Source organism: Aspergillus homomorphus (assembly GCF_003184865.1).
Source record: "Aspergillus homomorphus CBS 101889 unplaced genomic scaffold BO97scaffold_12, whole genome shotgun sequence".
NCBI lineage: Eukaryota > Fungi > Ascomycota > Eurotiomycetes > Eurotiales > Aspergillaceae > Aspergillus > Aspergillus homomorphus.
In genome coordinates, this window is record NW_020291898.1 from 390,336 (window position 1) to 418,295 (window position 27,960).

Sequence of the window (27,960 nt, forward strand, 5' to 3'; positions counted from 1 at the left end):
CACACTCCTTGAAGTCCGCTGTCGGTTCTTTTTCCTTCCTTTTTTGTTTTTCCTCTTCTTTTTTGAGGGTATCGGAAGGGCAGAGAATAAAAGGGGGCGAATGAATATATTGGAAATGATTGACAGCCGAATGGAAAAAAAAGGTGACGCAGGAAACAACAAGACCAGACCAAGCACTGGATTTCCTGTCAGCCTTCCTTCTCCCCCGTGGGTGAGTGAGAGTTCCTTGCGATCTCTCTTTACTTGATCTCCATTGAAGCTACCACGAGAAAGCAAGCACCTCCCCTCAACAGACCGACCAGGACGAGCCTCGATCGTAACTTGAGAAACTCGAAAGAGAAAGACAAGGCTACGAGCGACCAATCGAGCGACTTCTACGATGATCGAGCCAGTGGAAACTGGAAAGACTGTTGTTGGCTCGAGGTTGTTGATCCTCACTTGCGGTTCCAGTCGGTTCAGCCCAGACTATTTTTCTTCTCTCCTTCTCTTCATCTAGTCTGGCTTTGGGGCGTGTCGTTCGGGGAATCTCTCTCTCTATCTCTCTCTCTCGGTCTCGGTCTCGGTCTCTTTTTTGACTCGTAATGGTTCAAATCAAATTTAATTCCATACATTATCCCATTAACAAAACTTACTCTGTTTCTTCCTACTCTCTCGCTTCTCTTCTATCTTCTGCTCTCCTACTCAAACCCCCACCTCTCCCCCTTCCCCTCCTCCTCTCCAAAAAAGCGATCTATCCACTCATCCTATTTCCCAATCTACTATTGTTCCTTTCCTCCTATCGCCATCTGCCTTTTCACCCTAAACCCGCCCCACAGGGCAACTTCAACCTCTTCCTTTTTTTCTTCCTCTCTTACATGGCCCGACAGAAACCAGCAAACCGATAAAAAAAAAGCAACTTAACCTTACCATTAGACTGGAAGGAAGGAGGATCGAGAAGTGAAAAACAGCATTTGATCTTGCTGGGCCTCTTTTCTTACCGGTCTATCGCTCGGCTGCCCGTCCTTCCTCCCCTCCTCCTCCGCCGCCGCCTCCCTCCTCTTTCTTCCTCTTCTCTTCTCCCCTGGTCCTCCTCCGCGCGAGATGAGCAGCCTCGCCGATCTCCCCTCCAGGAATTCTCTTCTCGCTGCTCCTTCTGTTATCGCTGCCACCGATGTGCCGGGTAAAGTCCGAAAGATCCCTGTCCTCTCCTCCTCCGTCGTCTCAACATCCTCCCAATCGAACGGTGATCCCATGAATGTCACACCTCCAGCCCCGGGCCCTGCGCCCCCCGTCCACAGCAGCCCCGATAGCGATCGAACCGGCACGAACCCCAATATCACCACCACGACAGCTCCCAATAGTTCTACCGACTCGCAGAGCGTGAACCATCATCATCTGGGCCCAAATCAGGCAATCGGTGCGGCCGCGGCCGCGCAACAGCCCAAGGTCGTTCAAACAGCCTTCATTCACAAGCTCTACAAGTACGTCAGCGATTGGGTTCAAGCTTCCTTATTTCCGTCGGAGAAGCTCCCCTGCACTAGGTCCACATACTGACCATCAAACAACCAGCATGCTTGAAGATCCCAGCATTCAGCACTTGATATCATGGTCTAATACGAACGATAGCTTCGTTATGTCGCCCACCTCCGAGTTCTCCAAAGTCCTCGCGTTAGTCCCCCAACCCGAACGAGCCCCGATCTACCCAAACGCGATAATCCAACTAACGAGTCTGTTCAGTCAGTATTTCAAGCACACGAACATCTCCTCATTTGTTCGGCAATTGAATATGTATGGATTCCACAAAGGTATGCCGGCTCGGTCCAAGACGGATACCTGCACCGTTACTGATGTATGTGGACACCAGTGAGCGACGTTTTCCACACTGGATCTCCAGACTCCGCACTCTGGGAGTTCAAGCACGGGAATGGGAATTTCAAGCGTGGCGATCTTGTTGGTTTGCGCGAGATTAAGCGACGCGCATCCCGCCACGCATTGATTAATCGCGATTCCTTTTCGGGCCACAAAACCGCCTCCTCGCAACCGGGTACTCCAGCTGAACCTGTTCCGGACGCCACTGAAGCGCGCCTGATGAACCTGGAGCATTCTATGTTCGATATGCATGCTCGTCTCACGCGCGCCGAAGAAGGCAATGCGGCGCTCAATGCGCGATGTCAAGCAATGGCGGAGAGTCTGATCCGGTGTTATCATGTGTGTGGGCCCGACCCCTCGAATCTGTATGCCAGCTGCGCCGCAGGACAAACACTAATGTTCCGTTCTGAATTAGTGGACACATTCAATTTCTCGATTCCTGCAAGGGATGATACCTGATCGCGAGGGTATACTGTACCGAGATGGTGAGCTTCGTTGCCCTGGGTTGTTCAAGCCCCGGATAAGCTAACATCTAGCAGTGACTGGCATGCAGGCAGAGCTAGCGAAGCATTTAGATGCCGTGCGGTCTCTTGAACACACCCAGGATCCTTACCTATCGGTTCGGCAGCCCTACATTGCCAACTTTTCCGTCGATCCTGGTCCACCATTGTCCCCGCGCCAGATTCCCCAGGAGGATGGCCGTCGCCCCTCGATGATGGAGAACCCTTCTCGACCCAACATGATCCGTCCTCCTGTTCCCCCACACCTGGCCCCCTCTCCCCGTCGCTTCGGTTCAATTGGGGCTGGGCACTCTTCACCAAATTATAGCCGACCCCAGGTGCCGTCCGTGGTCACCCCCCAACAGCCCGTCCCCCACCCCTTATCGTCGGTCTCGTCTCCCCCAGGGCCCAACCTTACTCGTCGCCATACATCAGCCGATATCAGACAGCATGGCTGGCCGCCACCGGGGGTATCCCCGTTCCCTTCCACTCATCTGCATACCCATGCGGCGAATCCCTGGTCGCCTTCGCGACACCGAACCCCGACCTCAAGTGAGCAGCAAGTGCGCGATGTATTGGCACAGTACGAAATGGGCGCCCCACGACGCTTACAGGAGGCCACTCGTCATGCGACTCCTCCCTTACACCCCGATCAAAATGTTCCTGCAGATAATGGCTGGCCGTTGGGACCCAGGTTCCCTCGGCACGAAATGTCCCTTCCTGCAACTCGACGCTCTAGCATGGCGAGCAATGTTCATTCCCTTCTTAATCCCGCCGACACGGCTGAGCGACCAGATGAAGACCAGCATGCGATGGCGGACGATCGAAAGCGGAAGCGACTAGAGTAGACCACAAGCGACTCAACTTTCCCGCATGGTTATGGACAAGATGCTTGCCCCAGGCAGCACATACAGTACCCTTCGACGCCACTTTTCGAGATCTTCAGAGGATGTGGCTGCAAGGGACTGAATTCTTTCGGTCTACTATCCATAATCATCTCCTTGACTGTGGCGCAAATGTTCGGAAAGAAAAAAGGAATCGAAAAAAGACAACAAGAAACCTATTCTTCACTCTCATACATCGATCAGATTTGCAAAAATCGGGAGTATCATTCTGCCTGTAATCTTTCACTTTCTCACTTACATGTTCTTCTTTCGATTATTCCCTTGGGTCGAAGCATTCATTGTACAATCGTTCATGAGAGTGTGGGGAGGAGGGCTTGGCTTGCTTGCCGCCTATAATTTTCGTGCAGAGTGTCTCATATGGTGCTAGCCTCTCTCGCTGCGTAAACGGCATGCGCATGCACGTCTCGCCGATGGTTTCACTTTACACCAAACACTTTGGGATCATCACCCCATGCTCATCGCTGGTTCTCCCTGTCACTCATAAGCGGTCATGCACAGCCTAGCATTCAGGTTTTTTTTTTTTTCCTTTTTGGTCTACATCTGTTTATTTATATTATATACCCTGGGTTGAGTGGAGCAGAATCCTGCTTGGGGACACTAATTTAGAGATATGAATCTATAGTGGTTTTTGATAATACCAATGTACAAAATCCGACTTTCATTTAGGCCGATTTGATGAGTGTATCACACCATACGGAGGACAATGCATTACATGAACCAGAACCTGATGCTAACTAAGGTCAGTAGGTTTCTTATCTGGAATTTTATGCCACTAGATTAGGCGGGTATCACTATTGTGCTTGATTCATTTCTATATACACAAGATTAGCCGATCGTTAGGACAGGTTGTCACCTCTTCTTTCTCTTCTTGGACCGTTCAGCGAGAATCTCGTCTAAGAAGCTCGTGCCCTTTTTCCTGCTTCTCCGGCCAGATGAAAATTGCGACGAGTCCTCTTTTTGTTTCGACACATTACCATCAACACCGGCAGTCGTCTCCTTAGCCTCAAGATCCATGCTTTCGGTTTCTTCCGGGGATTGTAGAGTATGGATATTCACTTTTCTCTTTCGCGAGGAAGCATTCTTCCTGCCTATAAGAGCCAAACGACCTTCTTCCTCATCTTCGTCTTCCTCGTCCACACCTTGACCGGCGCCGGATGACGCTGCCTTTGCCGATGGTCGACCTGTGGCGACACCAGCGGAGGGCGCTCCCGGTTTTGCGTGAACCTTGGCCGCCATGACCTTCTGGTAATTACGCCCGAGAAGCTGTTTCCGTAGTTTGTCATTTGAATCCAGTTCCGTGCGGTTCCAACTCCCATCCGCGGCTTTCGTCGGCAGAGGCGCTCCGACCCCGAGTCTGTATCAAGAAGAGAAAGCAAAATTAGCAGGTCCGAGTGTGTAAACGCGCGAGAAACTTCGTTGAATGCGGGCCTGCATACGTTTCAGGAACGGCTGTAAATATCTCATCCTCCTCGCGCTGCAGTTCCTCCTCGGATTTCACATTGGCTTGGTCCGCTGCTGTGGGAGCCGGGAGCCATGATGCGACAAGCCGTTGACTGCGGGCCAGTGCGACATTAGCCTTGTTGAGAATGATGTCTGTTTGTGATTTGGATATTGACATCCTGTAGGAGATTTGATCCGATGGTTACTGTTGGATGAGGAAGAGTGATTGCCAGAAAGAACTTCATATTGAACTTTTTGCGATACCAAGGCGGCGAATCGTGGCAGAACGGATGGAGGGTGACTTCACCGCTTTCCTATCTTTTGGATTGGGACCTGTTCTTTCATCATGTTGAATAGTCATTAAATATGAAATTGACGGAGAGTTAGATTCTGTGTAACCCATGGTGGAGCAGTGGCGATGGGGGCCATGCGAAATGACCATTGAGAGATGACGGTGTATGCAACTGCCGTTCTGTCTTATGTACACTTTCTAAACAACCCGAGGTTCTATCTATATATACAAAAACCACGTGAAAGAGGATATAGCCATGGCCTGAAGCAGATGAGAAGGAGAAATATTGGAGAAGGCAAATCTTCACCCCTGCTCACGTGTGGACTTCTGCCTGATGTCTCTGCCTTAGCTTCTTCTCCGTCTTCATGAACTCACGGATGCCGACAGGAATATTCGCGAAAAGATCCTCGTTGGGATCAGGAAGCGTCCAATTCGTTTCACTGCCACCGCCATCATCATCCATACTCCCACTAGCTGCATTGACCTCGGCCCTTGGCGTCTGACGCTGATCCTTTCCGTCGCTTGCAGGCGAGCTTTTCGCCTTGGCTTGCGCGAGCCTCGCGGCCCATTCTTCCAGCTCGTCGCGATAGTCGTCCCAGACGCAATGGACGCAGCCGCTCATGCAACAATTGTCGGGTTCTTCCGGACGCGGAGGGATCGCAACCCCATTCACAGTCTTCCAGGTCGCGTCAGGTGCGGCACCTGGATCGTAGCGGGAAGTGCGGCCCGGGCCTGCTAGACGAGTGCCGAAGACGATAGCCATTTTCTCCTCTGGTGTCTGGGGCTTGGCCGGGGTCGGTTTCTCCGGCTGCTCTTGGGATTGCGGGGGACGGGTCTGCCGACCGTAAGGAGAGCGCGTAGAGAGGATATCATAGTAATAGCCGGCGAGCGGTTGCGCCTGAACGGTGCCGGTGTCGCCTGCCTTTACAGTTCGATTGCGGATAGCGGCGGCATTATTGTGCGTGGCGAAGCGACGAGCGGGTGTAGCGAAGGCACGCCGTGTGAAGAAGAGCGACGGATGAGGCAATCGGTGAGAGCTATTTGTGGCATATCTTTGCGCTAAAGTTGGCGCGAGTGTCAGGAAGGGGTGTTCCATTTGTCCCGGTATCGACAACGGAGGAGGGGAAGTAAGGTAGGCAAAAGAGGAACGGCGCATGAAGAGAAACGCCGATGCGGTTATGTCATAGTCGATGGGGGCGGGCGGGCGGCGGTTGCGCAAACAGTGCAAACTGAAACCCCCGAGATAATGTCCGCAAGAAGAAACAGACCGGACTAGGCGCATGTAAACACCAGTCAATTTAGTACAGTTCGGCTTGTGCAGCTCACGCCTTCTTTATCACAGCTGTCGGTACCATATATAGCGATTAATTGGGTACTCACACTGTAGCGAGAGAGTCATCCACTGGAGAGATTTGGCAGTTGTTGCTGTCAGCGCGTCGCAAATGAGCAACCCTCCACAACCAAATGACGCCCAGCCGCAAACGAATGAGCGCGCCTCATTCCAAGCACCGACAAGGGCCAGCTTAGCTAGAGCTCATCCCACTCTTCCTCAACGTGCGCTTAGCAGATCGCCCGTGAGAGGCCCACAAAAACCGACACAGGCTGACGCGCGGGCTGTCGGCTTGAGGGATCGAAAGGCTCTCCGACCATCGTTGACTTCGTCCGCAAGTCCGCTTAAACCCCTCAGGAGCGCAAAACAAAAACAATCACCTCGAATATCTAGCGGTCTTGGTGTCTTTGCTGCACCACCAAGGCGGGTCTCCACTCGAATTACTGCTTCCGATTTGATTTTTCGGTCCCCTACATCGACACAGCAGAGTATCGAGGTACCACGACATGTCAATACGCCGGAGGATCAATTGACATCGGAGCTGGGTAGTGCGACCGGGGACATGGATGTGACTGTGGATTTCAGTCAGTCTTCTCTTCAAGAAATACTCGACGAGCCAGACCTTCCGCCAACGCCGACCCAATTGGGGCTGGAACGGCCCTTGGGACGCACCAAGGGGCTCCCAAGCAGCAGCCCGAGTTCACAACAAGCGAAATGGGGGAGGCGACGGGCCACGGACAATCCTGAGCAGACGTCTTCTAGGTTGAGGAGTGTCGACTATGGCGAGTCCGAGGAGCCGACAGGATTGGAGCCGGCCATAGATTGGATGTCCTTCCCGGAGCACATTCTGGAAAAGCGAAAATTGAAGAATGAGCTCACGGACGAGCTAGAGAAACTGAAAAAGGACATTGCCGAGTTGGAGGATTGGTCAAGGAACCTGGGTCGGGGTGACGAGAACACAGAGCGCGACTTGATTAAGTTATCGTATGCTCCTCCCTCCAATTCCTGCAGGACGATCACTGACCGGTTCTAGCACACTATTAGCGTCTTCTCATCCCACAGATGCAACAATCGATGATCCTCCCTCGGCGACGGCTTCAATCTCGTCGCTGATCTCAGCTCTGCTTCCGTTCGCTGCGAAGGCTCCTCTTCCACCGTCTCAAGACACATTTCCAATCAATCCGTTTACGCTAGGCGAGCATGCCCTCGAGAAACCCTATCTGACGGCTTTTGCACCTTTGGATCTCACCGCATTCTCGGAGCTGGTGCCTGCGACAAGAGCCCAGCCGTCCCTGGAGAGGCATGTTCTAACTTTCACTGCGCCGCGTCCGTTCCCTTCCAATCGCTATAACGTAGCCATTGCGTATGACGCCAACCCAGAAACACAAACTCTATTCTCGATATGGGTACCGACCGAGTTCAAAAATGGTAAGACGATAATGTCAGCTTCCTTGCAGCAATGGATAGACATTCGACTCGCCAACCCGCTGCTAAAACTAGATATCACGGGGCTTTGTTGGGGCATCAACCGGCACTGGGAAGCTGCAATTTCACGAGCTCAGCTATGGTCACAGATGGAGGAGCAACATGCAAACTTGATCCCTGGCCACAAGAGGTCCGATGTTGCCTCACCATCGAGCTCTGACGATCGAAGCATAGCTGAGCTACGACGTATTCTTCCCCATCTTGAGCGAACGTCTATGCTATTCGGATCCAAGACCAGTCATTTAAGTATGCTACTCTCCTGTGAGCTAAGGATCGACGAATGGTCAAGCGAACCCCAGCTCGTCCCTGGCATCAGCGTCTCAAGTACCAGTGCCTCCGATAGCACTTCCAGACGAAAGCTTGAACAGGAATGCAAGAAGCTTTTCCATGCTATGCTGAGTGAGAATCAAGATAGCCAGTCCGAAGGACTCGGTGGAGAGTCAAGCGGGATTCAAATCGGCTCTGTCTTGCGAGCTACGCGGGGCGTCGTGACAGTTCTATTCAACGAGGACGATGATGCAGCAGAGGTCACGGCCCATCATACTTGAGAGCATGACATATCTTAGGCTAGAGAGATCACGAGTCCCCGTAGACGTGGGAAGCACGGGATATTACTATGTCTATGGCGTTTCGTTCAAAAGGCGGGTGGCGTTGTTAGGCGTGAAGATTGGGGTACATGGGAAGCCTACTTTGCTTCACGTCCGGCTTCAGAGATCGGTTATACCACGACTCTTCGTGGGAGTCCGGGTGAGGGGTACAGGAAATATCTTGTTTTCCGCATAGCATGGAAAGGAAGCAGCGATAAGGGAGATCAGATAACATGTACATGACGGCTCATGTGCATGTGAGTATTTAAGATCATCTGATTTCCAGCTCTGTCGCATATCGGAAAGGGTAGATCATATTTGATTGAAAGAGATCCAAGCCAATGGTACCGCATAATGTCGCCATGAAACAATCAGTAAAGCAAAGTTATCTACTGCGAAACGAAGTGTAAAGCATATGAAAACCGCGTAAACTTGACTTCTACCATCTACTCATCAGATGCGAAAACAGGTAGGTAATTCTGGGGGTATCTGCAAAGGTTTTATGTGATCTCAAAATCTGATGACAACCGAGTCCAGGAGACACAAAAAGCCGTAGTGGGACATGAAACTTGGGACATTTGCATTTCGAGGTGTTTGGGAGCTTTTTAAGTTAAGGACAAAGGTAAGAGAGGAAAAAGAGGAGCCACGCCATGCCACAATGTACTAATCCCCGACTTGAAAATCGACCCGATCATCATTAGTAGCGAATCACATTTATTTCTTGGCAGCAGACTCCTCCTCAGCCTTGGCCTTAGCACGCTTCTCCCGGATACCCTTGTAGCGGGCCTCGGAGCGGGCCTCACGGAGGCGGCGGTAGGCAGCCTCCTCACCCTTGGGCAGATCGTCACGCTTGACCTCGGTGACGGCCTCAGCGGCGGAGGGGTTCTTGATGGGAAGGGTGGGGTTGACACGGGTGACGAAACCCTCGGTCTTGCCCTCAGCGAAGGCAGCCTTGGCGGCGTTGACCTCGTCAGCAGACGAGTCGAGCTTCTTGAACTGACCGCTCTTGCGAGGGAAGAGGATCAGGCGAGCCTTGTAGTCCTTGAGGCGGGCGACATTGGCGACGAGGGACTCCTTGGAGTAGTTGACGCGGCGGTGGTCAACGGAGATACCAATGGTGGGAGCGAGCTTCTTGGGGATACCAGCTTCCTGTTTGTTTTTGCGACCGTGTAAGCCTCCGTCTCATGTATGCGTCCCTGTCCCATATCGCGAACGGAACATTTCCAACAATCCATCGATTATCCTCCAGGAAATGCAGGAGTTACCTTCAGCTCAGCAAGGGTGAAACCACGGCCAGCACGAACACGACGGTTGTACTTGATAGTAGGGCAGCGCACAACGGGGCGCAGCTTGTCAACCGGACGAGGAGCAACGGCGGCGGCCTTAGCGAGACGAGCCTCACGACGGCGGTGCTTGCGGCCAGGCTATAACCAAAAAGAAGCATGTCAGTCCGACCTTAATTTCCCAGCGAAACCCGCCCCCTTTTCATGTAGTCCGAAGCGAAATCGTTCGCGGTTGAATTCGTAAAGAAAAGTCGTAGAGGAAGGAGAGCGTACCTGGTCGAAGTGCACGCGGACACGACGCTGCCAGTCCTTGTGGAAGTCTGAAAAGAGAAAGGTCCATCAGTTTATCATTCTGCGATTATCCCCAACCCATCGATCACTATCCATCGTTTCGTCCACGTTTTTCCCTCTAGCTTTTCCATCTCGCTCTGTGTGCGGGTGCTTTACTCACGCTGGTTGAGAATCTGGTTGTTGTGCTTGATCGCCTATATCACACCAAAAAGTAAATCCATCAGCATTCACCGGCCGAAAACCAAAGTCGGGAGAGACAGAAAAAAAAACCTCATGACCGTCGTATTGATCATCAGGTTATCGCAGAGGGACGTATAACGCACCATTGTGACGGATGGGGATCAAGGCCGGGAGATTGTCGTCGTCGTCGTGGGTGGTTGCTGGTCGTATCTCAAGACTCCTCGCCTCAATATTAGGTGGAACTTTTTTTGGTGTGGCTAACCCGCGCAGAGCCGCATCGCCTCGCTTAGCGAGCCCTACCCTGCTTACCCAATCCGGCAGACTCTTCCTCTTGTCCGCCTTCGTCTCCGCCTTTTCCGAAGGGCAACTGCCATGGACTAACTAGTAAGGTTCGGTGGGCCAAATGTTAATTTCATTAAGACAATTTCTCTTTGCATCAGGATCTGATGAAGGACTTAAATGATATGGCTGAGAGCAGGTTTCAACACGCTGCTCTATTTGAAATCCGTGACAAAACTCACATAGCCTATTGTTGTATACGTGCAATCAATTACACCATTTACTGCTGGGTCAGAGCATTTAACTCCCGACCTACTTACCTACCGTCCTTTCTACTTGAAGATATGTAAGCAGCGCTGCTGTCCTTGTGGCAATATCATTAAAGACGTAAAAGTCAATCTATTCCAGCCTATGTAGAATCTTCATTAGCTTTCGACTACCGCTAAAAACATCCTAGAAACTCCTGAAACAAGCACCTTTACAAGATGCTTGAAAGCCAAAGCAAGAATATCGATGACAAAACCTGGGGAGATAAGATCCCAAAAGATAACAAGCTGCAGAACGGCCCTTAGGCAACACCAGTCTCATTGATTTCTTTACAAGTCATCACTCATTACTTTTCCATCTCATTGGAAACGGGTGTTTATGCAGAAAGAAAGGTTCAACACGATCAGCTGAATGGCAGACACGGAAAAGCGTAGCTCTCATTTCATGGACGGCAGGCAGGATACCAGGACTGATAATGGTCTGGCAGAATCGCGACGCTTCGTCGTTGTGCACGGGTATTGCTTGGTCTAATTGTTCCAGGTGCCAATACCGAGACCCACCCTCTCCTCCGCTTTTGATTTCTTCGGGGTCACACCATCAAAACTTGCTTTGCGTTTGAGACTACAACTCAGGGGCCGATCGACGCCGGGCTTCCTGACTTGGCCGAACAGTTTTGTCTGCAACAGTGTACTCGATTTCGCAGCACTCGCCACGCCTCGACTTTCGTGTTGATTGTTGAAATGGCTGCGACGATGCACGCTACCGGGTACAGTACGTGTTTCTGAAGTGGGAACTTCCTCCTCAGTCTCAGCCTCTTCGATATCAGATGCTGAGATGGTACTGTCTCGATCACGACGATCGTCAAGAGAATCTGCCCCTGGGGTGTAGACTCGGCTCTCGCCGTGCGCCAGCCGAGGCTGTGATGGGGTCATAGGCAAAGACGACAAAGAATGAGCGCCGCGCATGTGACGGTTCGCACGTTCCCTGTGATGGCGTTGCCTATACGGAGTTGAGGTGACAGCAGGTGACTCTCGATTGAGGACGCGGTCTGCCGCCAGAAGAGCTTCAAATGGGTTATGGCTTTCATTTTCGTTCAATTGGTGACTACCATTCTCAGCGAAATGAGGTATAGCCCGTCTATGCGGAGTTTGAGCCTCATTATGGGGACTTGGCGACATTGGGCCATGCTCGATCATCCTGGAGAAATGCTTTCGATTGTCTCGAATTCGCTCTTTCAGCATTCTGTTTTCCTCTCTCAGAAGCTCTGACGTGTCTCTCTCCTGCTCGATAAGCTTTTTCGCCCGGCGAAGCCTTCGATCGAGTGTGGCATTGGCCCTTTCAAGTTCCTGATTGCGCTTGAGGGAAAGCTCAAGCTCCACATTGGACATGGGCTGCATGGGCTTGATTTCATGTTGGTAATGGCGGCTGCGATATTCCGAGCTCTGAAGAATCTCAACTTCCCTTCGCGCAAGTTGATGCTCGACTTCTGCACGTTTGATCGCTTCATTACTTGTGAATGAAAGCAGGCTATTCTGCAATTTGAAATGGAGCGCTGACATGCGCGCTTCCTGAGCCACACCTAAGAGGTCTTTAGCAATCATGCGAAGCTTAAACTCATCAGCATTGTCAATTTCGTCGGCAGTTGGCAGGTTCTCCGAGGCGCCGTATGCTACACAGAGGGTTTTTTCAATATTTGGTGGGGATGCCAGGTAGGAGCTTGATCTCGACCTCGATTCTCGCAACGGGGCTCCGGGAATTTGGGATGATGGTGGTGGTGTCATGTCCGATGAAGATAGAGAGGCGGGTGAAAGAAATTTGCTCTGACTTGAATTAGAAGCCTGGCTTCCAGCTTTGACGCTCAATTCTGGCGATGCGGATAGGCTTGCCCGTTTGATGGGAGTAGCAGGCCCTGAGATTTCGACTGGGGGAGCAAGCGAGCCCTGCGAGAGCGGACGCTCAATTTCTTGTGACATGCTCAAAGAACAGCACCCGGGGTGCAGGCAGTTAGAATGTTTGTGTGTGCAGCAAAGCCCAACACACTCTATATGTAGAACAGTGTAGACGGTTTCCAATAGGTCAAACCGGACTGTTATCGTGGGGCGGTCAGGCGCACGCAAGCGGATGCGAGATGCCGATGACCTTGATCAATGCGAGCGTGCGAGGAGCTGGGGTGTTTCCGTCAAAGAAAAAAAAAGGGCGCAATTGACAGAGCGGAGCGATGCGATTGATGGCAAATCTAAAGCAAGCGTCATGCGATTTGTTGCAGTAGCAGCTTTGCGACGGAATGTGCGCTTATCACTGATAGCCGGATGGAGCACGTTTCAACCGCAGGCAAGGTATATGAGTTGACGATAAGGAGTCGGAAACAGATCGCTCTGGGTTCGGCGAGAGAAACCAAGGTAAGAGATAGGTATGGAAGCGTAATGGAAGCCGTCAACCGGAGTAAGGAGACCAGAGGAATGAAGCAGGTACGTGCGATAAGGTACAGCGAAGAGCGATGATGGATGAATAGATGATGGGCGGGAAGCGGGGGGGGGGGGGGGGTAAGAGATATGATCTGATGAGGAGAAGCAAGGAGGAAGAAGGGGGCCGGATTGATGCCTTAAGGGTGTTTGCAAGCGTTGCTTTGCGCACAAGTGGAGGAGGCTGGGAACCATCGCTTGCAATGCTCAGCCTCGACCAACCATGTCCAGCCACCATCCACCACGTGAGTCCAGCCGCGCGCTAAAAGGCCGCCTACCCTTATTCGGCTAAGAAGCAATCGCTGGCGCTCGCAAAAGGTAAACACAAGCCAAACCCCATGGGCCACCTTGATTGTAGCTCAGGCAACCGGTCAGAGCTGGAGCGACGGATGGATCTGGCTGAAGCTGAAGCTCCTCGATCCGGCCAGCACCATTGGGCCGAGCACCCGTGCTAACTAACAGGCTAACTAACCAACCTTCTTCGCATGACACAATCCGTCTTATGCCATCATCGTCTTGACACAGTACTACAAGTTGCCTCCAGGTGGTGGTCACTGCGCCGCTCGCTGCCTTTGGTAGGAAAGTGCCCAACTGTACGGAGTACCTTACTATCTTACTGTACTTGGATTCAGATTGTAGCAACTACAGGTCAAGAAAGATCTCGACAGACAACAAATCAAATCCGGCATATCAGGCTTTGTCCGATCGGCGGACTTGCAAGATCGAGTCTGGGCCGTGGAATGAACTAACAGTGTGGTCAACGAGACAAGGGAATGCAGAAATCACTTGTGCAGTATGTGTTAGGTACGAAGCACATCATACCGATTCTTCACACTTTACTTGACCAAACCGGAATCTGACTCAGACAACTATAGCTTGTTTGAGGTACTCGGAACACTGGCATGTGCAACTCACGGCCTCGACTGAGTGACTCGTGCTTTATAGTGGCCTCTGTCGACTCATTTATGCTGAACTTATATATTTTCATACTTTAGGAATATATCTAGTAGATATCTAAATGAACCTGGATTCTACTTAAATCATTGCTTAGATCGGCAAGAAATGGTACTTGCCATACAGTATAAGCATGATCTCGCGATATCTCGAAACCCCTGTGTATGTACAGTACGAAAAGTCTTTCAGTGTCTCGATTTGCATATACACAATCGGCGGGCCTTGCGGTAGCAACTTGCAGTAGCTCTGAGCTTCCTACTATATATGCTTTCAGTGTATACGACAAAATCATGTCCTGATGCGGATCTACTAGCATTGGCTTGCCTGTCATCGCATAGCGTGGGGGAGTTCGTGAAAAGACAATGTCCAGGTATATATTTGTTGTGATGCTTTTGTTGTGATGCTTTTGTTGTGCCTTAAATGTGGGGGTTAGAGCCTCAGGCACCAATGTATGCAATAAGCCGCGGTGGGCCTTTACATTAAGTGATAAACAATTAATTCAATCACAGCCAACTAATGGACAACATGCAGATTCCAGTGAGATCACTGTACACGACTGACAACTGACCACCCCCCTCTAACATGCACAAACATCTATACATCCTTTAACTGTGTGAGCTCTTTGGATTTCTCTGGACTTAAGTTCTCCTATCTTGATCATCAGTATCTTTTTGTCCGGAGTGTGATATATTTTCACGGTCATGAGCTTGCTATAGTGGCGACAGTGGCTACCAAAGATTTTTCTCCAGTCAGACATCCGCAGATTGCCAACAAGCTGTGCAAAAATGAACAATCAACCCAAAACACCTGCCCGAACAAGTGGCATTCCCCGATTAACCTCAAGACTTCCCCTGCCGACAACATCCGCAGCCTCTAAATCGCCCCGACCATCGCCTTCGCGCGAGAAGTTACAAACCGATTCAGGCCTAAATGTGAGCAGGCTCCGCAGACCGTCCGAAGATACTGTGTTCAAGAAACCCCTCCCGAAGTATACAGCGCGACAGAAATTCTCCGCCGGACTTCGACAAAAAGATGGATCTCAGACAAGGGCGGGCAAGGGTGCAAAGTTCGAAGCAAGCCCGATCATAGATACTGTTCAAGCTTCAGAGAGTGAGGATATATCGGTCGAGGATACAGAGACACGGGGCCGGACACGCCCTTCGCTGGCAGAGCGAACGATCGAGACACTTTCACGGATCCCACCATCTCCAGGGCCAGCACGGAGGCAGTCGAGTTTCTATGGCGCAACGAGCCCGATGCGGTCCCCATCACGTCCCTCTTCCTCATTTACTAGCTATTCAAGGTCGCCCTCTAGGTCCTCGTCTCGACAACCCAGTGGGGGTGATTACCTTGCGCGGCCATCCTCTGCCATGCGGCTACCCTCAAGACCTCGCCCGCCCTTGCCCACAAACGCTGCATCGGGCGATTACGGCCTTGCGCCGACCACAAATAGCCCATCGAAGTTAAAGATGCCAGCAACGAGAATGAGTGATCATCAAGCGAACGGTAATGGCACATCCCTTGCGACGAAGGCCCGTGCAACTCGCAATCAAACACATGTGAATTCCGTTGGGTCAGGCCCAGATCTTTCATTGCCCAGTCTCGAAGTGAAGAAGACACGAAGGGCCCAGCCGAAGATTTCAGTGCCAAGACAAGCATCGGTTGGGCCCCGGTCACCATCTGCACGATCCACGGCATCCGACTTGACTTCGGAGCAGCAGGCTGAGATGGAAACAAGGAAGGTTTCAAAGTCCTCAAGCGCTCTAAGAGAGAGCATCGCGAAGGCTAAAGCCGCACGAAAAGCAGAGACGCAAAAACGCATTCAATCTTCGTCGACAGGCCACGCTTGGGATCAGTTCAACACCGCAGACCCATTTAATCAGGATCTTCAGGTTTCAAATCATGGACTTCTTCGCAAGCGCCTCGAAGCAGGCAGAACATCTGGTCACCTGAACATAGCAGCCATGTCTTTGAAAGAAATCCCCAAAGAGGTTATGACCATGTATGACTTTGATCCTAATGCTACAACCGAATGGTACCAGAGTGTAGACCTGGTCAAGTTCATTGCCGCGGACAACGAATTTACGGAGCTTCCCGAAGAGGCTTTCCCTGATATTGATCCGCATGATCTAGAAGATGATGCTCACGAGAAGGGAAACCAATTTGGTGGGCTTGAACTGCTCGACTTGCACGGTAACTTACTGCAATCTCTACCGATAGGCTTCAGAAGATTGCAAAGGCTTCACACCTTGAACCTGTCAAATAACAATCTCAAAATGAACGATATACAAGTCGTGTTGGAGCTGGTATCTCTGCGGGACCTCAAGCTGGCCAAGAACCAATTGGAAGGTGCTTTGACATCAGATATCAAGAACCTGACTATGCTGGAGTCTCTCGATTTGCATGATAATGCTATCACTGACTTACCCCCAGATGTGTCAGAATTGGCTTCACTGCGCATCTTAGATCTTGGCGGTAACCAGCTGAGCTCGTTACAGTTTGAAGCTCTGAGTCAGCTTTCTTTGAGAGACCTCCGGGCCCCAAAGAACAAGCTGAAAGGTACACTCATTCCAGCTTCAGTCTATAGACTTGAGACACTGCAGATTCTCGACGTAGCCTACAATGCATTGACGAAGCTCTCTGAAAATATGGCATTGGAACTTCCCAACATCCAGACGTTAGCGATAAGTTCCAACCGCATCCGATCGTTACCGGATGTGTCGTCGTGGCAGGCCTTGTTGACGCTGTCGGCTGAGGACAACGGCCTTACAGTTCTTCCGGAAGGCTTTCTTGACTTGAAAAATATTCGGAATGTGGATCTCACAGGAAATGATATTTCCAGGCTGAATGATAGAATTGGCTTGATGGAGAGCCTGTCAACGTTCCGGGTTGCTAACAATCCCCTTCGCGAACGCAAATTTCTGACAATGGGCACCGAAGATTTGAAGCGCGACCTACGAAACCGATGCGAACCCGAGCCTCAAGATACAGACGATGACGCAGGCTCTGTCGCAACTCAATTCACACTGGCACCAGAAACCCCAGCCCAGACTGCTGCTTGGCAGGTCAAGCCTGGAGGTGTCCTTGATCGATCCTACACCGATATGCGCGAGCTAGAACTGGATGAGCTGAAACGAATAAACCTGAGCGAAGTCAGATGCTTGTATTTGCATCATAATCAGCTACGCTACTTTCCAATTCCCGCACTCAGCTTACTGGCGTCTAACCTTATCGATCTCGACCTTTCAAACAACCCGTTAAAGGATACAGAACTCTTTGCCTCGTCCCTCACGCTTCCGAATCTCCAAAGCTTGAATCTGAGTGCTACAAATATTTCTGATTTGAATCCCATCCTAACCAACCTTGAGGCACCAGCTCTCACGTTTCTGGACGTTTCTTACAACCGCCTGTCAGGTCACGTCCCAAGTGTTCGCCGTACCTACCCTAATCTGATGGCTTTTCTGGCTGCCGACAACCGATATACCAGCTTGGAATTTGATGCCGTTCACGGTCTTCAGGTATTAGACGTGTGTAATAATGACATCGGCTTGCTTCCGCCTAAATTAGGCTTGCTAAGAGGAGAAGGTTCAAGCAAAAATTGGGGCAGCGGATCTGCACTGCGAAGGTTCGAGGTAGCAGGGAACAGCTTTCGAGTTCCTCGGTGGCAGATTGTCGCCAAGGGGACCGACGCCATTCTCGAATGGCTTAAGGATCGGATCCCTGCGGAAGAACTTTCTGAGTACGAGACGGTCGACCATTCGACTTAGCAGGATCCAAACGTCACGTACTGCAGCTTTTTGTCGTTCGGCGATCACTCATACTACCCGGTCTCTTTCCATTGACGCCATAACCAATCATGTAGCATATTTTGCATAGAGTTCTTGATGTACCGAGCCTCTCATTCTGAGTCCTTGAGTAGCTAGTAGTTTCGTGAGCGTGTTGTGATATGTCAATGTGATTAGATTTTGGTAGGCACATTCTTTATTGTCACTCTGCCCATCGAATATTGCATGTAGTGAAATATGGACAAGATGGCTTTACATCGCTTTGTTGATGGCACAACTGCTCGAAGACCAGCTTGTCATGAGAGCTGTTCCGACGACGGTACAAATCAAGTGGCCCTAAGAATAAGCCCTAATTTCCCAATCAGGAGGCTTTACTGCTTGGCATCGCCGCCCGCCGCGGAGGACCATCATTCCGTTCATCCTACTCTCAACCACTAGAATCAACAAACTCAAGAAGTGCCGGCCCGGACACTGTATAATCTGTCCATGTACAATACCCCCTGAATTACTCCGTTGCGGCACATCCACCACAATTGCGTCAGCATGGGTACCGCTAAACCGCGTCCATCTGTCGGCAGAGCTTCCGTCGCCAAAGCCCAGTCCTTCCAAGCCCTTCCGGATAAAACATTCATTGTTGACAACGGCGCCTACACACTCAAAGCAGGATATGCGCCCGAATACTCGCCGCCTGATGATCAAGAAAAGGCGCTTTTGGCGTGCGCCACCATACCCAATGCGATTGTCAAGACACGTGGGAATCGCATTCACGTCGGCTCGCAAGTCAATACACATGTGACAGACTGGAACGAGATGTCCTTTCGTCGGCCGGTAGAGAAGGGATATATCGTTAACTGGGAAGCTCAGAAAGAGATTTGGGAGCATTCATTCTTCGATGAGAAGACTGTGCGGAGCAAGGAGTTGCGCATTACCGACCCAGAAGACACAACCTTGGTACTAACGGAGGCGCCCAATGCGTTGCCTGCCTTGCAGAAGAATGCGGATGAGATTGTGATGGAAGAATGGGGCTTTGGTGGTTATTACAGAAGCTTAGGTACGACCTCCATTTGAGATCACATACAAACCATCACGCCATCTGCGCCCCTCTTGCTGATGCTGATTGCCGCGTTAGGACCGCCGCTGAATGCCTGGAACGAATTACGCACTCTCTTTGGAGATCCGATCGTCAAAGATGCGGACGCTGTCGTGTCCCCGAGAGAATGTTTACTGGTCATCGATTCGGGCTACTCCCACACCACAGTGACGCCTGTCTACCGGGGCCAGTCACTTCAACGTGCTATACGCAGACTCGACCTGGGCGGCAAGCATCTTACAAACTATTTGAAGGAAATGGTGTCAGTGCGGCAGTACAACATGGTGGATGAAACATATATCATGAATGAAGTCAAAGAGGCTGTTTGCTATGTGAGCAATAACTTCGCTGGCGACTTGGAACAGACCTGGAAAGGCAATCGGAAGCGTGGCCTCCCTGACTCGAAAGAAGGGGTTGCAGTGGACTATGTCCTCCCGGACCCCAATGCGGGGAAGAAGGGCTTCATGCGACCACACGATCCATTGCTGAACGCTAAGAAGAGGAAAGGAGCCCTGTCCGGTGCCAGCGCTGAGGCGCTATCTGAAGATGCCTTGGTCTTGGGCAACGAGCGATTCACTATCCCGGAGATCCTGTTCACCCCCAGTGATATTGGCATGAAGCAGGCCGGAATCGCAGACATCGTTTTGCAGAGTCTCTCTGTATTGCCCACCGGGTTGCACCCAGCCTTCTTGGCCAACGTCCTAGTCGTTGGCGGAAACTCACTATTACCGGGTTTCTTGGAGAGATTGTAGGACGATCCCCCGTGGCATGATCTCCACATTGCTAACCCAGTATAGGGAGACCGAGCTGCGACAACTGGCGTCCGCTGAATGTGTTGTTAGAGTGCGATGTCCTCCAGAGTAAGCGTATCCTTATCCTGCGACTAGAGTTGGGAGACTAATGAGCTTTGAATAAAGTCCAATTCGATGCACCTGGTTGGGGGCGTCACGAATGGCCACCAATAGAGAAGAATTGAAAAAGGTTGCCATCACGCGTCAAGAATACCAAGAGTATGGTTCTTCCTGGGCTGGTCGGAAGTTTTCTGGTGCATTATAGCCGGTCGGAATCGGGAAGTTCGAGGCTAAGGCGCGACTCGCGTCTTTCTGGGTTTGAACTGCAGCTGTTTGTTCGTCATTACAGGCTGGCACCTTTCCTGTTTGTGTAATATATGTCCTTGATACCCTTGAATTAATGAGCTGGTCGGTTGAATGTGTGTGTGACACAGCAGAATGCGCACCGATTTCACATCGTAAGATACCGTACAAACGTCAGTTCCCAGCATCTTGATTGGCAGTGGTTGTTCACGACCATGCAGTGTCAATCAGGTCAAGCCAGTTGGGCAGAAAGATGAAGGTGAGTCATGGGGTTGGATTGGAGCGTCGCTTGTTGCGGTGAGGCTGCGGTTTCCGGGCTTCTCTCCTTTCCCTCGGGCTTTCCCGACATGTTCAATCACGGACACTATCCAAGGTTGCTACCTGATTAATTTCCCTCCCTCTCGGCCTCGATCTCTCGCTTTCCTTGCTTCTTCGTCTTCTCCTATAAGCTTCATCCTTCCAAACAACTGCCCCATCCTGCAGTCGGACACGTCGACAACCGGCTTGACGGAAGCATACCGGTACCCTCATGGTTGACCATCCTCCCCGACATTTGACCCTTGTTGACGCGCTGAATTGCGGTTGTGGTTGGTTGAAGTACTTGACATAGCGCCATTCTCAGATTCCCCTTCCAACAACAGTCGGCGAATTGGTGATCGAAGAGAAACCCCCCATTCCCCTTGGTAGCGAATGATGAAGCCCGAACATGTGGCACTCGACCGCCTTGTTCATGGCGTGGCAGCTTAGTTGTCGCAGATGCCGCATTTCATCATGCGACAGCCATCCGGAAGAGCATTCCGGTCAGTTCGAGGGACAACTTATATAGAATCAAAGGCCGTTCCTGCTCGGATTGGTCTTGTTTATTTTCCCAACCTTTCTACCATCTATCAAATATATAAGTTAACCGATCATCTACACTGTTCATACTATGTTATTGATACTCAGTCACCAACTCTAGTACTACCTTCAAACCGCTCTTGCCAGACACGACCTGCGATTATGGATTCCAGTATCCTAGAATACTCTCAAGCAATCAATCGGTCCGACCTGCTCCTACCCAGCCTCAGGACCCTCAATTCTCGCGGGACAGTCTTGCAATTTTCCCCCGAGTCCTGAACTGCAGAAGAGTTGTGCCACAAAAGAGGATGCCCGCAATGTTCGCCAAAAGCCTTTCTTCTCGAGCTGTTCCGCAATCGTCTGAAGCTCACCCGAAGCCAGAAGGGTCTCGTACGATGCGTGGGTCGAGGTCATATTCTCAGTCATCCGATGCTGCGTCGGGGGTCGATGCCGCTTCCCCGGATCCTTTGTCCAGCGAAAAGAATGGTCGTACAAGATCCAGGGTAAAGCGGTTCTTGGCCAAGCTTCGTGGCAAGTTCACCAAAGAACAGGCTAAGAGTGAAACTACTGACGAGTCAGTTCACCCCAATGCACGAATGATCCTTTACTATAGACGTACTGACTTGTCGAAGACGCTGTGTGTGCTGCCTCGACATCATGCCCGCCGAGTGCTTGGTGTCTATGCCTTGTCAACACAAGTATTGCAGTCGATGCATGAAGCAGATGGTGTTCACGGTCATGTCTGAGGAGGGGTTGTTCCCACCCAGATGCTGCAAGCTGAATATCCCAACAGAGGTTATCCTGCCTGTGTTGACGCTCAAGGAGAAGACTTTCTACATGTCGAAAGCGCAGGAATATGCCACACCGGCTGCAGAGCGTAGGTATTGCCCTACGGCGATATGTGGGCGCTTCATTCCCCCGCAGCACTTAAACAGCAAGTCTCCGTCGCAGGCGTGCCCTTACTGTGGCACCAAGATTTGTTCGGGGTGTCGCGACCTGGCTCATACATCGAAAGGGTGCTTTCCGGATCCCGGCCTTGCCGCTTTTCTTGAGGAGGCCCGACTCAAGCAGTGGCAGCGATGCTACAGTTGCGGTTCTATGGTGGAGCTTATGTCTGGTTGTGACCACGTCACCTGCAGATGCAAGGCGCAGTTTTGGTAGGCTTTCCACTCGCACCATGCGATAAAAAGACGTTTAAAGGCTGACCGCTCTAGTTACAAATGCGGAGATCCTTGGTTTGCTTGCGCTTGTGCTGCGTCGGGACAGCGACCTGCTGATTTCTTGGCCGTTCTCATCGGGCACACTAAACTGAGTCGAGATCAGGAAGCCGAGTTATCTGCAGTAGTCACTGCAATTCTGCGTAATGAAAGACTCCGTGACGAGGAGGCGGCGAAGTCCAAACTTATGACTAAAGGGAGCAGCAGGGAGAGCAAGAGACTGTCCCGACAGAGCATGGACTTGCTGCGCCGGGACAGCATTTTATGATGAAGATGCATGATGACTTAACGATTTTGATTCAAGGAGGCCTGCATTGCTGAGTTAGCCACTCTTTTAACTTTCTTCTGTCGTGTGGCGATGATTTTGTTTTTTTCACTCTGATGCTTTACTATCTATAGCTGTCTACCTTTCCACCCAGATGCTATGACAGAATGACAAAATGTAAAGGAGTATACCTCTCGGGGTTAAGGTAGGCTTTTTGATGGTAATAAGGACTAAAGCTTCCATTATGACCATAAATGGACGCTAAATCTCCAGTCTGCGTTGATGATATCCTAACCAAGAAAGATATGAAAGAGTATTGAGATGCGTTACGCGCTCAGCCTCTGTCAGTAGTCATAAAAGCCCTTCCCAGACTTCTTCCCCAACCAGCCAGCATCGACCATACGCTTCAGCAGCCCAGAGGGCCGGTATTTACTATCGCCGGTCTCCTGATGCAGGACATTCATGATCGCCAGACAGGTATCCAGGCCAATGAAATCGGCCAGCGTCAACGGACCCATTGGCACATTCGTGCCATTCGTCATGATACTGTCAATATCCTCCTTCCCGCCGACCCCAGTCTCGAGACAGATAATCGCCTCATTGATGTACGGCATGAGGATCCGGTTCGCCAGGAAGCCGGGCGAGTCCGCGGACACGGAGGAGATCTTACCCATGCGCTGGACGAAGGCGACGGCCGTATCGAGCGTCTCGCGGGAGGTCTGCAGGCCGGCGATGATCTCCACACCCTTTTGCACAGGCACTGGGTTCATGAAGTGTGTTGAGATGACGCGCGACGGCGCCTGAAGGTCCGTAGGGTCCGTCGTCGTCGCCGCGGCAATCTTGGTGATGGAGATGGACGAGGTGTTGGTGGCCAGGATGGCGTGCTTGGGCGCGATCTGCGCCAGCTGGGCGAAGATGGACGTCTTCAAGTCCACGATCTCGGGCACGGCTTCGATGACGAAGTCGACCGCGGACAAGTCGTCCATCTTCTGACTCGGGGTAATGCGGGCGCGGGCCGCGTCGGCGGCCTCCCGGGTGAGTCGCTCCTTGGCAACGTCTTTGGCTAAGAGCTTGTCTGTGGTATTCAGAGAATTGAACAGGTTAGAATAATGAAGAAGAAGGCGCTTCAAGGTGGAGAGAGAGCCTCGGGGCGCAAGGGCAGGGGCATTGTGCTTACCAGCAAACTTGAGACCCTTATCTAGAGAAGCAGGGGAGGTGTCAATTAATGTCACTGGGACTTGCGCTTTCTGGGCGGCAACGAGTGCGATACCCAATCCCTAGAATTGCTAATTCAGTACACTGTCAATTCACGTTTGTGTGAAAGCAATGGAGACTGACCATTTGACCTGCCCCAATCACGCCTAGTGACTTGACCTCGGCCGCTCGAGTGAGGGGAGTTGTGCTAAAGGCCCGAGAAGCCACAGAAAGGCCTCTGGAACGGAAGGAACGAACTGAAGACAATAACATGACGATAGCAAGGTATCCAACAATTTGTCCCGTGTAGAGAAAGAATCGGATCGACTGAGGGTGTAATAAAGCCAACCGAACTCGACACCCTCGAACTTCATCTCTCTCCGCAATTTACTTGTGATGCTCGCCCTTCCCCAATAATCCGCGGGTATCGGCCCATGTGAGCCGACGTCATCGGCTAGCCTCGGTTCAAGCGGATGAACGATTTCGCCGGCTGCCCGAAGGCGGAGACGCGATAACACGTAAATGGCGCGTTATGATTGGTTTACTGGCTGTTTGCGCGCGAGATGGTTCACAGATTCCCATTGTAGTGTTAAGTCGAAGCCATCGGAGTGAAGACTCGGGAGCTTAGCACCATCTGCTAACATGGAGGTCGAAGAGCCAGCGCTTGCGGCTGCGGATGTCACGGTCGTGGATCCGGAAGTTCGAGCCCATGTCTACAGTCTTGTCAGCGCGGTGAGTGCAAAGCCCAATTCCTCTCGTGACAGCGCAATCGCAATATCCTAATTTGTCAATAGCTTGGAGGCTTCAACGGAGACGATGCGGACAAGTACGTTTTGGGTGACGATGCGCTCGCCTGCTTGCGGGATATCAAGCGCTGGCTGAAACTCTACGATGAGAAGTATAACCGCCTGGACGTTGCGCGATGCTTGGGAGAAGCGAATCTGGTCAACGGAGATCTGCTACCAATCCTGTCGACATGGGCGAATAGCACCAAACAAACCAAGTACATGTCCCGCATCGCCTTGGCCTGCTGTACGTGGTAGTCTTCTTCAGTCATCTATATCACGGAAGATGTGGGCTGACAGTTCACAGTGGAGATCCTAGTACCTCTGACATGGCCGATCGAGATGCAAGGTGAAATGACGGCCGACAACTTCAGACACATTCCTTACCTACAACATTCGCATGTTGCATACAAGCGAGGGATCCTCAGTCATGCCAGCACCAGTTATCTTCGAACAATTATCCGCATCGGTATCCCGAGCATGGCGATCCCACGATCTGAGCGCGCCACTCGAGACGAGGGTATTCTCAAGTTGATGCTCTTCTTCCTACGCAACATCGCCCTTATAACTCCGAATACTCGCCTAGCAGCTGAAGGCGACGAGGAGGAAACGTCTCGGTCGGCAACCACTAATGCCTTCCAGGATCAGGATGTGTTCGCACTTCTTCTCACCATGTGCTCTAATGTAGGAGATGACTTCAACATGCAAGACGTGGCTCTCCTCGAGATACTGTTCCATCTCGTAAGAGGCGTCGACGTTGAGAAGCTGTTCATGGACAATACTCAACGCGCCGCGAAACGAACCGACGAGCTGGATGATCTGCTACGGAAGGAGTCGTCCCTGCGGAGGGAATATGCGAAGAACGCACCCACGCGGCACGGTCGATTCGGAACCATGATCTGGGTGAAGCGTGACGACGCCAAATACTCCACAGTATCTGGGCAGAGCGTCCTCAAGGATGACCAGACAACGTTCCAAAAGATGGACGAGAGCAAGAAGTGGAACAAGCCCCAATTTCGCCGGAAAGCGCAAGACCTAACCGTGTACAACGACTTCAGTACCCCTGTGCACCTCAATTCGACGGCGTCCGAGAACCTCCGGAAGTTTGTAGAAGAGTTCTTGGATTCGGGCTTCAACCCTCTCTTCACTCATGTGCGAAAGGCAATCGAACGTGAAGCGGACCGGGTGGTGGACATCAATACCCGCCAATTTTTCTACACTGTGTCCTGGTTTCTGCAGGCGGAGCGGGCTCGTCGTGCACGCCAGCGGGAGAAACAGGCGCAGAGCGACAAGCCAGGGAAAGAGATCGAGCCGGATAGCTTCGGTCTTGTTGCTGGTGTCCTCGATCAGGAGACCTTTGTCTTCCTTAATAGGGCCATGCAGTATGCTGTCGACAACAAGGATTGGCAGGATCTCACTGCAGAAATGCGCTGTTTCACGCAGATCCTGTTGACTGTCCAGGATATGGTCCAGTCCCCACTCGAGGAGGACCAAGAGATTGCGGAGAATATCCAGAACCGGATTTTCTACGAGGAGACGACGCACGATCGCTTGATTGCCATCGTTCGCGGTTATACCGATCAGGGCTTCGGTTACTTGAACGCATGTACCGAGCTTACCCATGTTTTCTTACGTATGCTGGAACGCTACTCCAAAGAGAATGTTGATATGCAAGTGCGGTCGCGGCGACGTGCCAGACGCAAGCAGAAAGAAAGTGAAGGGATCGTCCAAGGTGAGAATGACGAAGAGCATGGATCAGAGGATGAGGATATGATGGAAGCCGAGAGAATGTCGAAAGAGCGCAGCTTCGACTTTAGGCGCTTTGCCGCGAAATTCTGCAACCAGAAATGTGTTGATACCTTTGTTAGTTTCACCAAGCACTACAACGAGCTCAATACGGAGCAACTAAAACGGGCTCATCGGTATTTCTACCGCATTGCCTTCAAGCAAGAGATGAGCGTCTTGCTTTTTCGTCTCGATATCATCAACCTTTTCTACCGCATGATCAAAGGGCCTGGGGCCTTGGATTCAGGCAAACCGATTGTCGAAGACTGGGAGGAGCTCGTCCGCCAAATATTCAGGAGGTTGACCAAGAAACTGGACCAGCGCCCGGCTCTGTTCGTGGAACTACTGTTTAGCAAGATCAATGCAACCACATTCTATCTCGAATACGGGCACGAACGGCAGACGTTATCGACCGTCCGGAGGGCTCCAGCTGAGCTGGAGATCGATCCCAAACAAGCGAGTACTATCGAGGAGAAACTGGGTATCATGGTCCCTGCCCTGGTACTGGATGGGGACACGGATCTTGTCAGGTGGATAAGCGAAGTCCTGGGGTCAGCTATCGAAGAACGAGAAACCTGGGAAGAGCAAGAGAAGGCCCTACGTGAAGCAGGGGCAGAGAGTGCAAGGGTGCCCAATCCCATGATATGTATGCATCCATTGTTTCCCTCACCGTATGATACTATGCTCATGTATTGACTGTTGCGCAGCCGTCAAACCTCGAGACGCGGCATGTCAAAACGCCATGTTCTCAAATGCGAAGCTCCGGCTTCTGATGACGCTCGTCAAATTCGAGCGCCTGGGAGTGGAAGACGTGGCTGGGGCGTCCTGGGTCATCCCGTCGACTGCAACGGCGCAGGACCTGCGGGACATGAAAAGCTTCATCGATAGATACCTTGCTAAGGCCGAGAAAGGCACTCTCGGACGCGACCCGCGCGAACTGATTCGGCGCAAATACGGCGCCAAGAAGGAAGCCAACCAGTCCGAAACCCAGAACATCAATTTTGGATCTGATTCGGAGGGCGAAGATGAAGTCCCCGAGGGATTCCTGTTTCCGCCAAACCCCCGGTCAAAGGCGAATGCGCTCACAGAGCTAAAGCAAAGGCGGAAGAAACGCAAGCAGCAGCAGGGCGATGATGAAGGCGAACCTCTCGATGAGGAAGCCCTTGAGGAGCGTCGCCGCGCACGTGAAGAGAATGCTCGCGCGCGGATCGCGAAAATCAAGAGTGATCTGTATGTGCATGCCAGTGACGAAGAGACGGACGAGGAAGCAGACGAGAAATTCTTCCGTCTGGAAGAACAGCGGCGCAAAGAGCAGGCCGACCGCATCAAAAAGGCCATGCTACATGGTGTTCCGCCAGAAGAACTGGAAGGCACCGGGAAGAAAGGGCAAGGGAAGCGCCAAAACAAGCGTCAACGAATAGTCAGCCAGACTGACGGCCTAGATGAGGACGAGGATATTATAATGGGAGGCACCGGAGTGATGTCGCCAGGGTCGCCACAAGACGATACGCTTGATAATGGACTCGATGATGATCTGAAATTTGATGACGATCTTGCCTTTAGTCGAAACCGCGAGGACCTTTTGGCACCAGCTCGCAACGAGGAAGCTCTACATTCTAGCGGGCCTGAAGTGGACGCTGACGCCCTGGAGGAAAAGGAGGACGAACCTATTACAGCGGCCGCTTCGCGCCGGCGGATGCGCGCTGGTTTTGTGGTCGACAGCGACTCGGAGTGAGCGATGCATCTTTGATCATGGCATGACGACATTGATGAAGCGGAGTTCTTAGGTGTTGGGTTTTAGCACG

At 51.6% G+C, this 27,960-nt stretch overlaps 11 protein-coding genes across 11 annotated transcripts; 7 read left to right on the top strand and 4 right to left on the bottom strand.

The window, feature by feature from the left end:
- Positions 1-831: 831 nt before the first annotated feature.
- Positions 832-3,280, top strand: BO97DRAFT_34632 (uncharacterized protein). Its single transcript, XM_025691802.1, has 6 exons — positions 832-1,460; positions 1,549-1,647; positions 1,717-1,784; positions 1,844-2,187; positions 2,264-2,333; positions 2,388-3,280. The coding sequence occupies exons 1-6, from the start codon at positions 1,081-1,083 to the stop codon at positions 3,194-3,196; spliced, it is 1,770 nt and encodes a 589-aa protein (XP_025552795.1). The 5' UTR covers positions 832-1,080; the 3' UTR covers positions 3,197-3,280.
- Positions 3,281-4,102: 822 nt separating this feature from the next.
- On the bottom strand, positions 4,103-5,748 carry BO97DRAFT_342159 (uncharacterized protein; the record flags this gene model as incomplete). Its single annotated transcript, XM_025691658.1, has 4 exons — positions 4,103-4,607; positions 4,690-4,872; positions 5,093-5,200; positions 5,303-5,748. 4 exons carry the CDS (start codon positions 5,746-5,748, stop codon positions 4,103-4,105), a joined length of 1,242 nt encoding a protein of 413 aa, XP_025552796.1.
- Positions 5,749-6,286: 538 nt separating this feature from the next.
- On the top strand, positions 6,287-8,607 carry BO97DRAFT_388216 (uncharacterized protein). Its single transcript, XM_025693640.1, has 2 exons — positions 6,287-7,299; positions 7,349-8,607. The coding sequence occupies exons 1-2, from the start codon at positions 6,428-6,430 to the stop codon at positions 8,346-8,348; spliced, it is 1,872 nt and encodes a 623-aa protein (XP_025552797.1). The 5' UTR covers positions 6,287-6,427; the 3' UTR covers positions 8,349-8,607.
- Positions 8,608-8,725: 118 nt separating this feature from the next.
- BO97DRAFT_404774 (60S ribosomal protein eL13) lies at positions 8,726-10,362 on the bottom strand. Its single transcript, XM_025695031.1, has 5 exons — positions 10,285-10,362; positions 10,122-10,155; positions 9,944-9,990; positions 9,653-9,811; positions 8,726-9,536 (listed from the first exon to the last, which is right to left on the bottom strand). Exons 1-5 carry the CDS (start codon positions 10,285-10,287, stop codon positions 9,102-9,104), a joined length of 678 nt encoding a protein of 225 aa, XP_025552798.1. The 5' UTR covers positions 10,288-10,362; the 3' UTR covers positions 8,726-9,101.
- Positions 10,363-10,780: 418 nt separating this feature from the next.
- Positions 10,781-12,797, bottom strand: BO97DRAFT_34708 (uncharacterized protein). Its single transcript, XM_025691840.1, has one exon. The coding sequence runs from the start codon at positions 12,658-12,660 to the stop codon at positions 11,215-11,217; it is 1,446 nt and encodes a 481-aa protein (XP_025552799.1). The 5' UTR covers positions 12,661-12,797; the 3' UTR covers positions 10,781-11,214.
- A 313-nt stretch (positions 12,798-13,110) lies between these two features.
- BO97DRAFT_413237 (uncharacterized protein) lies at positions 13,111-14,402 on the top strand (the record flags this gene model as incomplete). The annotated part of the gene is made up of 6 exons (XM_025696276.1): positions 13,111-13,155; positions 13,200-13,394; positions 13,694-13,724; positions 13,782-13,942; positions 14,201-14,265; positions 14,378-14,402. The coding sequence occupies 6 exons, from the start codon at positions 13,111-13,113 to the stop codon at positions 14,400-14,402; spliced, it is 522 nt and encodes a 173-aa protein (XP_025552800.1).
- A 199-nt stretch (positions 14,403-14,601) lies between these two features.
- BO97DRAFT_34719 (uncharacterized protein) lies at positions 14,602-18,054 on the top strand. Its single transcript, XM_025691845.1, has one exon. The coding sequence runs from the start codon at positions 14,889-14,891 to the stop codon at positions 17,868-17,870; it is 2,982 nt and encodes a 993-aa protein (XP_025552801.1). The 5' UTR covers positions 14,602-14,888; the 3' UTR covers positions 17,871-18,054.
- Positions 18,055-18,329: 275 nt separating this feature from the next.
- Positions 18,330-20,138, top strand: arp6 (actin family protein). Its single transcript, XM_025695032.1, has 4 exons — positions 18,330-18,939; positions 19,018-19,726; positions 19,776-19,838; positions 19,896-20,138. Exons 1-4 carry the CDS (start codon positions 18,432-18,434, stop codon positions 20,032-20,034), a joined length of 1,419 nt encoding a protein of 472 aa, XP_025552802.1. The 5' UTR covers positions 18,330-18,431; the 3' UTR covers positions 20,035-20,138.
- Positions 20,139-20,910: 772 nt separating this feature from the next.
- BO97DRAFT_34780 (BRcat and Rcat domain-containing protein) lies at positions 20,911-22,565 on the top strand. Its single transcript, XM_025691862.1, has 3 exons — positions 20,911-21,483; positions 21,542-22,066; positions 22,124-22,565. Exons 1-3 carry the CDS (start codon positions 21,218-21,220, stop codon positions 22,392-22,394), a joined length of 1,062 nt encoding a protein of 353 aa, XP_025552803.1. The 5' UTR covers positions 20,911-21,217; the 3' UTR covers positions 22,395-22,565.
- On the bottom strand, positions 22,539-23,977 carry BO97DRAFT_388235 (3-hydroxyacyl-CoA dehydrogenase family protein). Its single transcript, XM_025693641.1, has 3 exons — positions 23,730-23,977; positions 23,569-23,668; positions 22,539-23,466 (listed from the first exon to the last, which is right to left on the bottom strand). Exons 1-3 carry the CDS (start codon positions 23,856-23,858, stop codon positions 22,736-22,738), a joined length of 960 nt encoding a protein of 319 aa, XP_025552804.1. The 5' UTR covers positions 23,859-23,977; the 3' UTR covers positions 22,539-22,735.
- Positions 23,978-24,227: 250 nt separating this feature from the next.
- Positions 24,228-27,945, top strand: tof1 (putative DNA repair protein (Tof1); the record flags this gene model as incomplete). The annotated part of the gene is made up of 4 exons (XM_025698248.1): positions 24,228-24,317; positions 24,380-24,617; positions 24,678-26,801; positions 26,863-27,945. 4 exons carry the CDS (start codon positions 24,228-24,230, stop codon positions 27,888-27,890), a joined length of 3,480 nt encoding a protein of 1,159 aa, XP_025552805.1. The 3' UTR covers positions 27,891-27,945.
- Between the last annotated feature and the right edge of the window lie 15 nt (positions 27,946-27,960).

Coding starts and splice junctions, on each gene's coding strand:
- BO97DRAFT_34632 (XM_025691802.1), top strand. CDS start 1,081: ATGAGCAGCCTCGCCGATCTCCCCTCCAGGAATTCTCTTCTCGCTGCT. Junction 1,461..1,548: donor TTCATTCACAAGCTCTACAA/GTACGTCAGCGA, acceptor TCAAACAACCAG/CATGCTTGAAGATCCCAGCA. Junction 2,334..2,387: donor GGGTATACTGTACCGAGATG/GTGAGCTTCGTT, acceptor AACATCTAGCAG/TGACTGGCATGCAGGCAGAG.
- BO97DRAFT_388216 (XM_025693640.1), top strand. CDS start 6,428: ATGAGCAACCCTCCACAACCAAATGACGCCCAGCCGCAAACGAATGAG. Junction 7,300..7,348: donor CGCGACTTGATTAAGTTATC/GTATGCTCCTCC, acceptor GACCGGTTCTAG/CACACTATTAGCGTCTTCTC.
- BO97DRAFT_404774 (XM_025695031.1), bottom strand. Junction 9,991..10,121: donor CAACCAGATTCTCAACCAGC/GTGAGTAAAGCA, acceptor TTCTCTTTTCAG/ACTTCCACAAGGACTGGCAG. Junction 9,537..9,652: donor TCACCCTTGCTGAGCTGAAG/GTAACTCCTGCA, acceptor AAAAACAAACAG/GAAGCTGGTATCCCCAAGAA.
- BO97DRAFT_34708 (XM_025691840.1), bottom strand. CDS start 12,660: ATGTCACAAGAAATTGAGCGTCCGCTCTCGCAGGGCTCGCTTGCTCCC.
- BO97DRAFT_34719 (XM_025691845.1), top strand. CDS start 14,889: ATGAACAATCAACCCAAAACACCTGCCCGAACAAGTGGCATTCCCCGA.
- arp6 (XM_025695032.1), top strand. CDS start 18,432: ATGGGTACCGCTAAACCGCGTCCATCTGTCGGCAGAGCTTCCGTCGCC. Junction 19,727..19,775: donor CCGGGTTTCTTGGAGAGATT/GTAGGACGATCC, acceptor AACCCAGTATAG/GGAGACCGAGCTGCGACAAC. Junction 19,839..19,895: donor AGAGTGCGATGTCCTCCAGA/GTAAGCGTATCC, acceptor CTTTGAATAAAG/TCCAATTCGATGCACCTGGT.
- BO97DRAFT_34780 (XM_025691862.1), top strand. CDS start 21,218: ATGCCCGCAATGTTCGCCAAAAGCCTTTCTTCTCGAGCTGTTCCGCAA. Junction 21,484..21,541: donor AAGAGTGAAACTACTGACGA/GTCAGTTCACCC, acceptor GACTTGTCGAAG/ACGCTGTGTGTGCTGCCTCG. Junction 22,067..22,123: donor AGATGCAAGGCGCAGTTTTG/GTAGGCTTTCCA, acceptor TGACCGCTCTAG/TTACAAATGCGGAGATCCTT.
- BO97DRAFT_388235 (XM_025693641.1), bottom strand. CDS start 23,858: ATGTTATTGTCTTCAGTTCGTTCCTTCCGTTCCAGAGGCCTTTCTGTG. Junction 23,669..23,729: donor TGATTGGGGCAGGTCAAATG/GTCAGTCTCCAT, acceptor TAGCAATTCTAG/GGATTGGGTATCGCACTCGT. Junction 23,467..23,568: donor TAAGGGTCTCAAGTTTGCTG/GTAAGCACAATG, acceptor TGAATACCACAG/ACAAGCTCTTAGCCAAAGAC.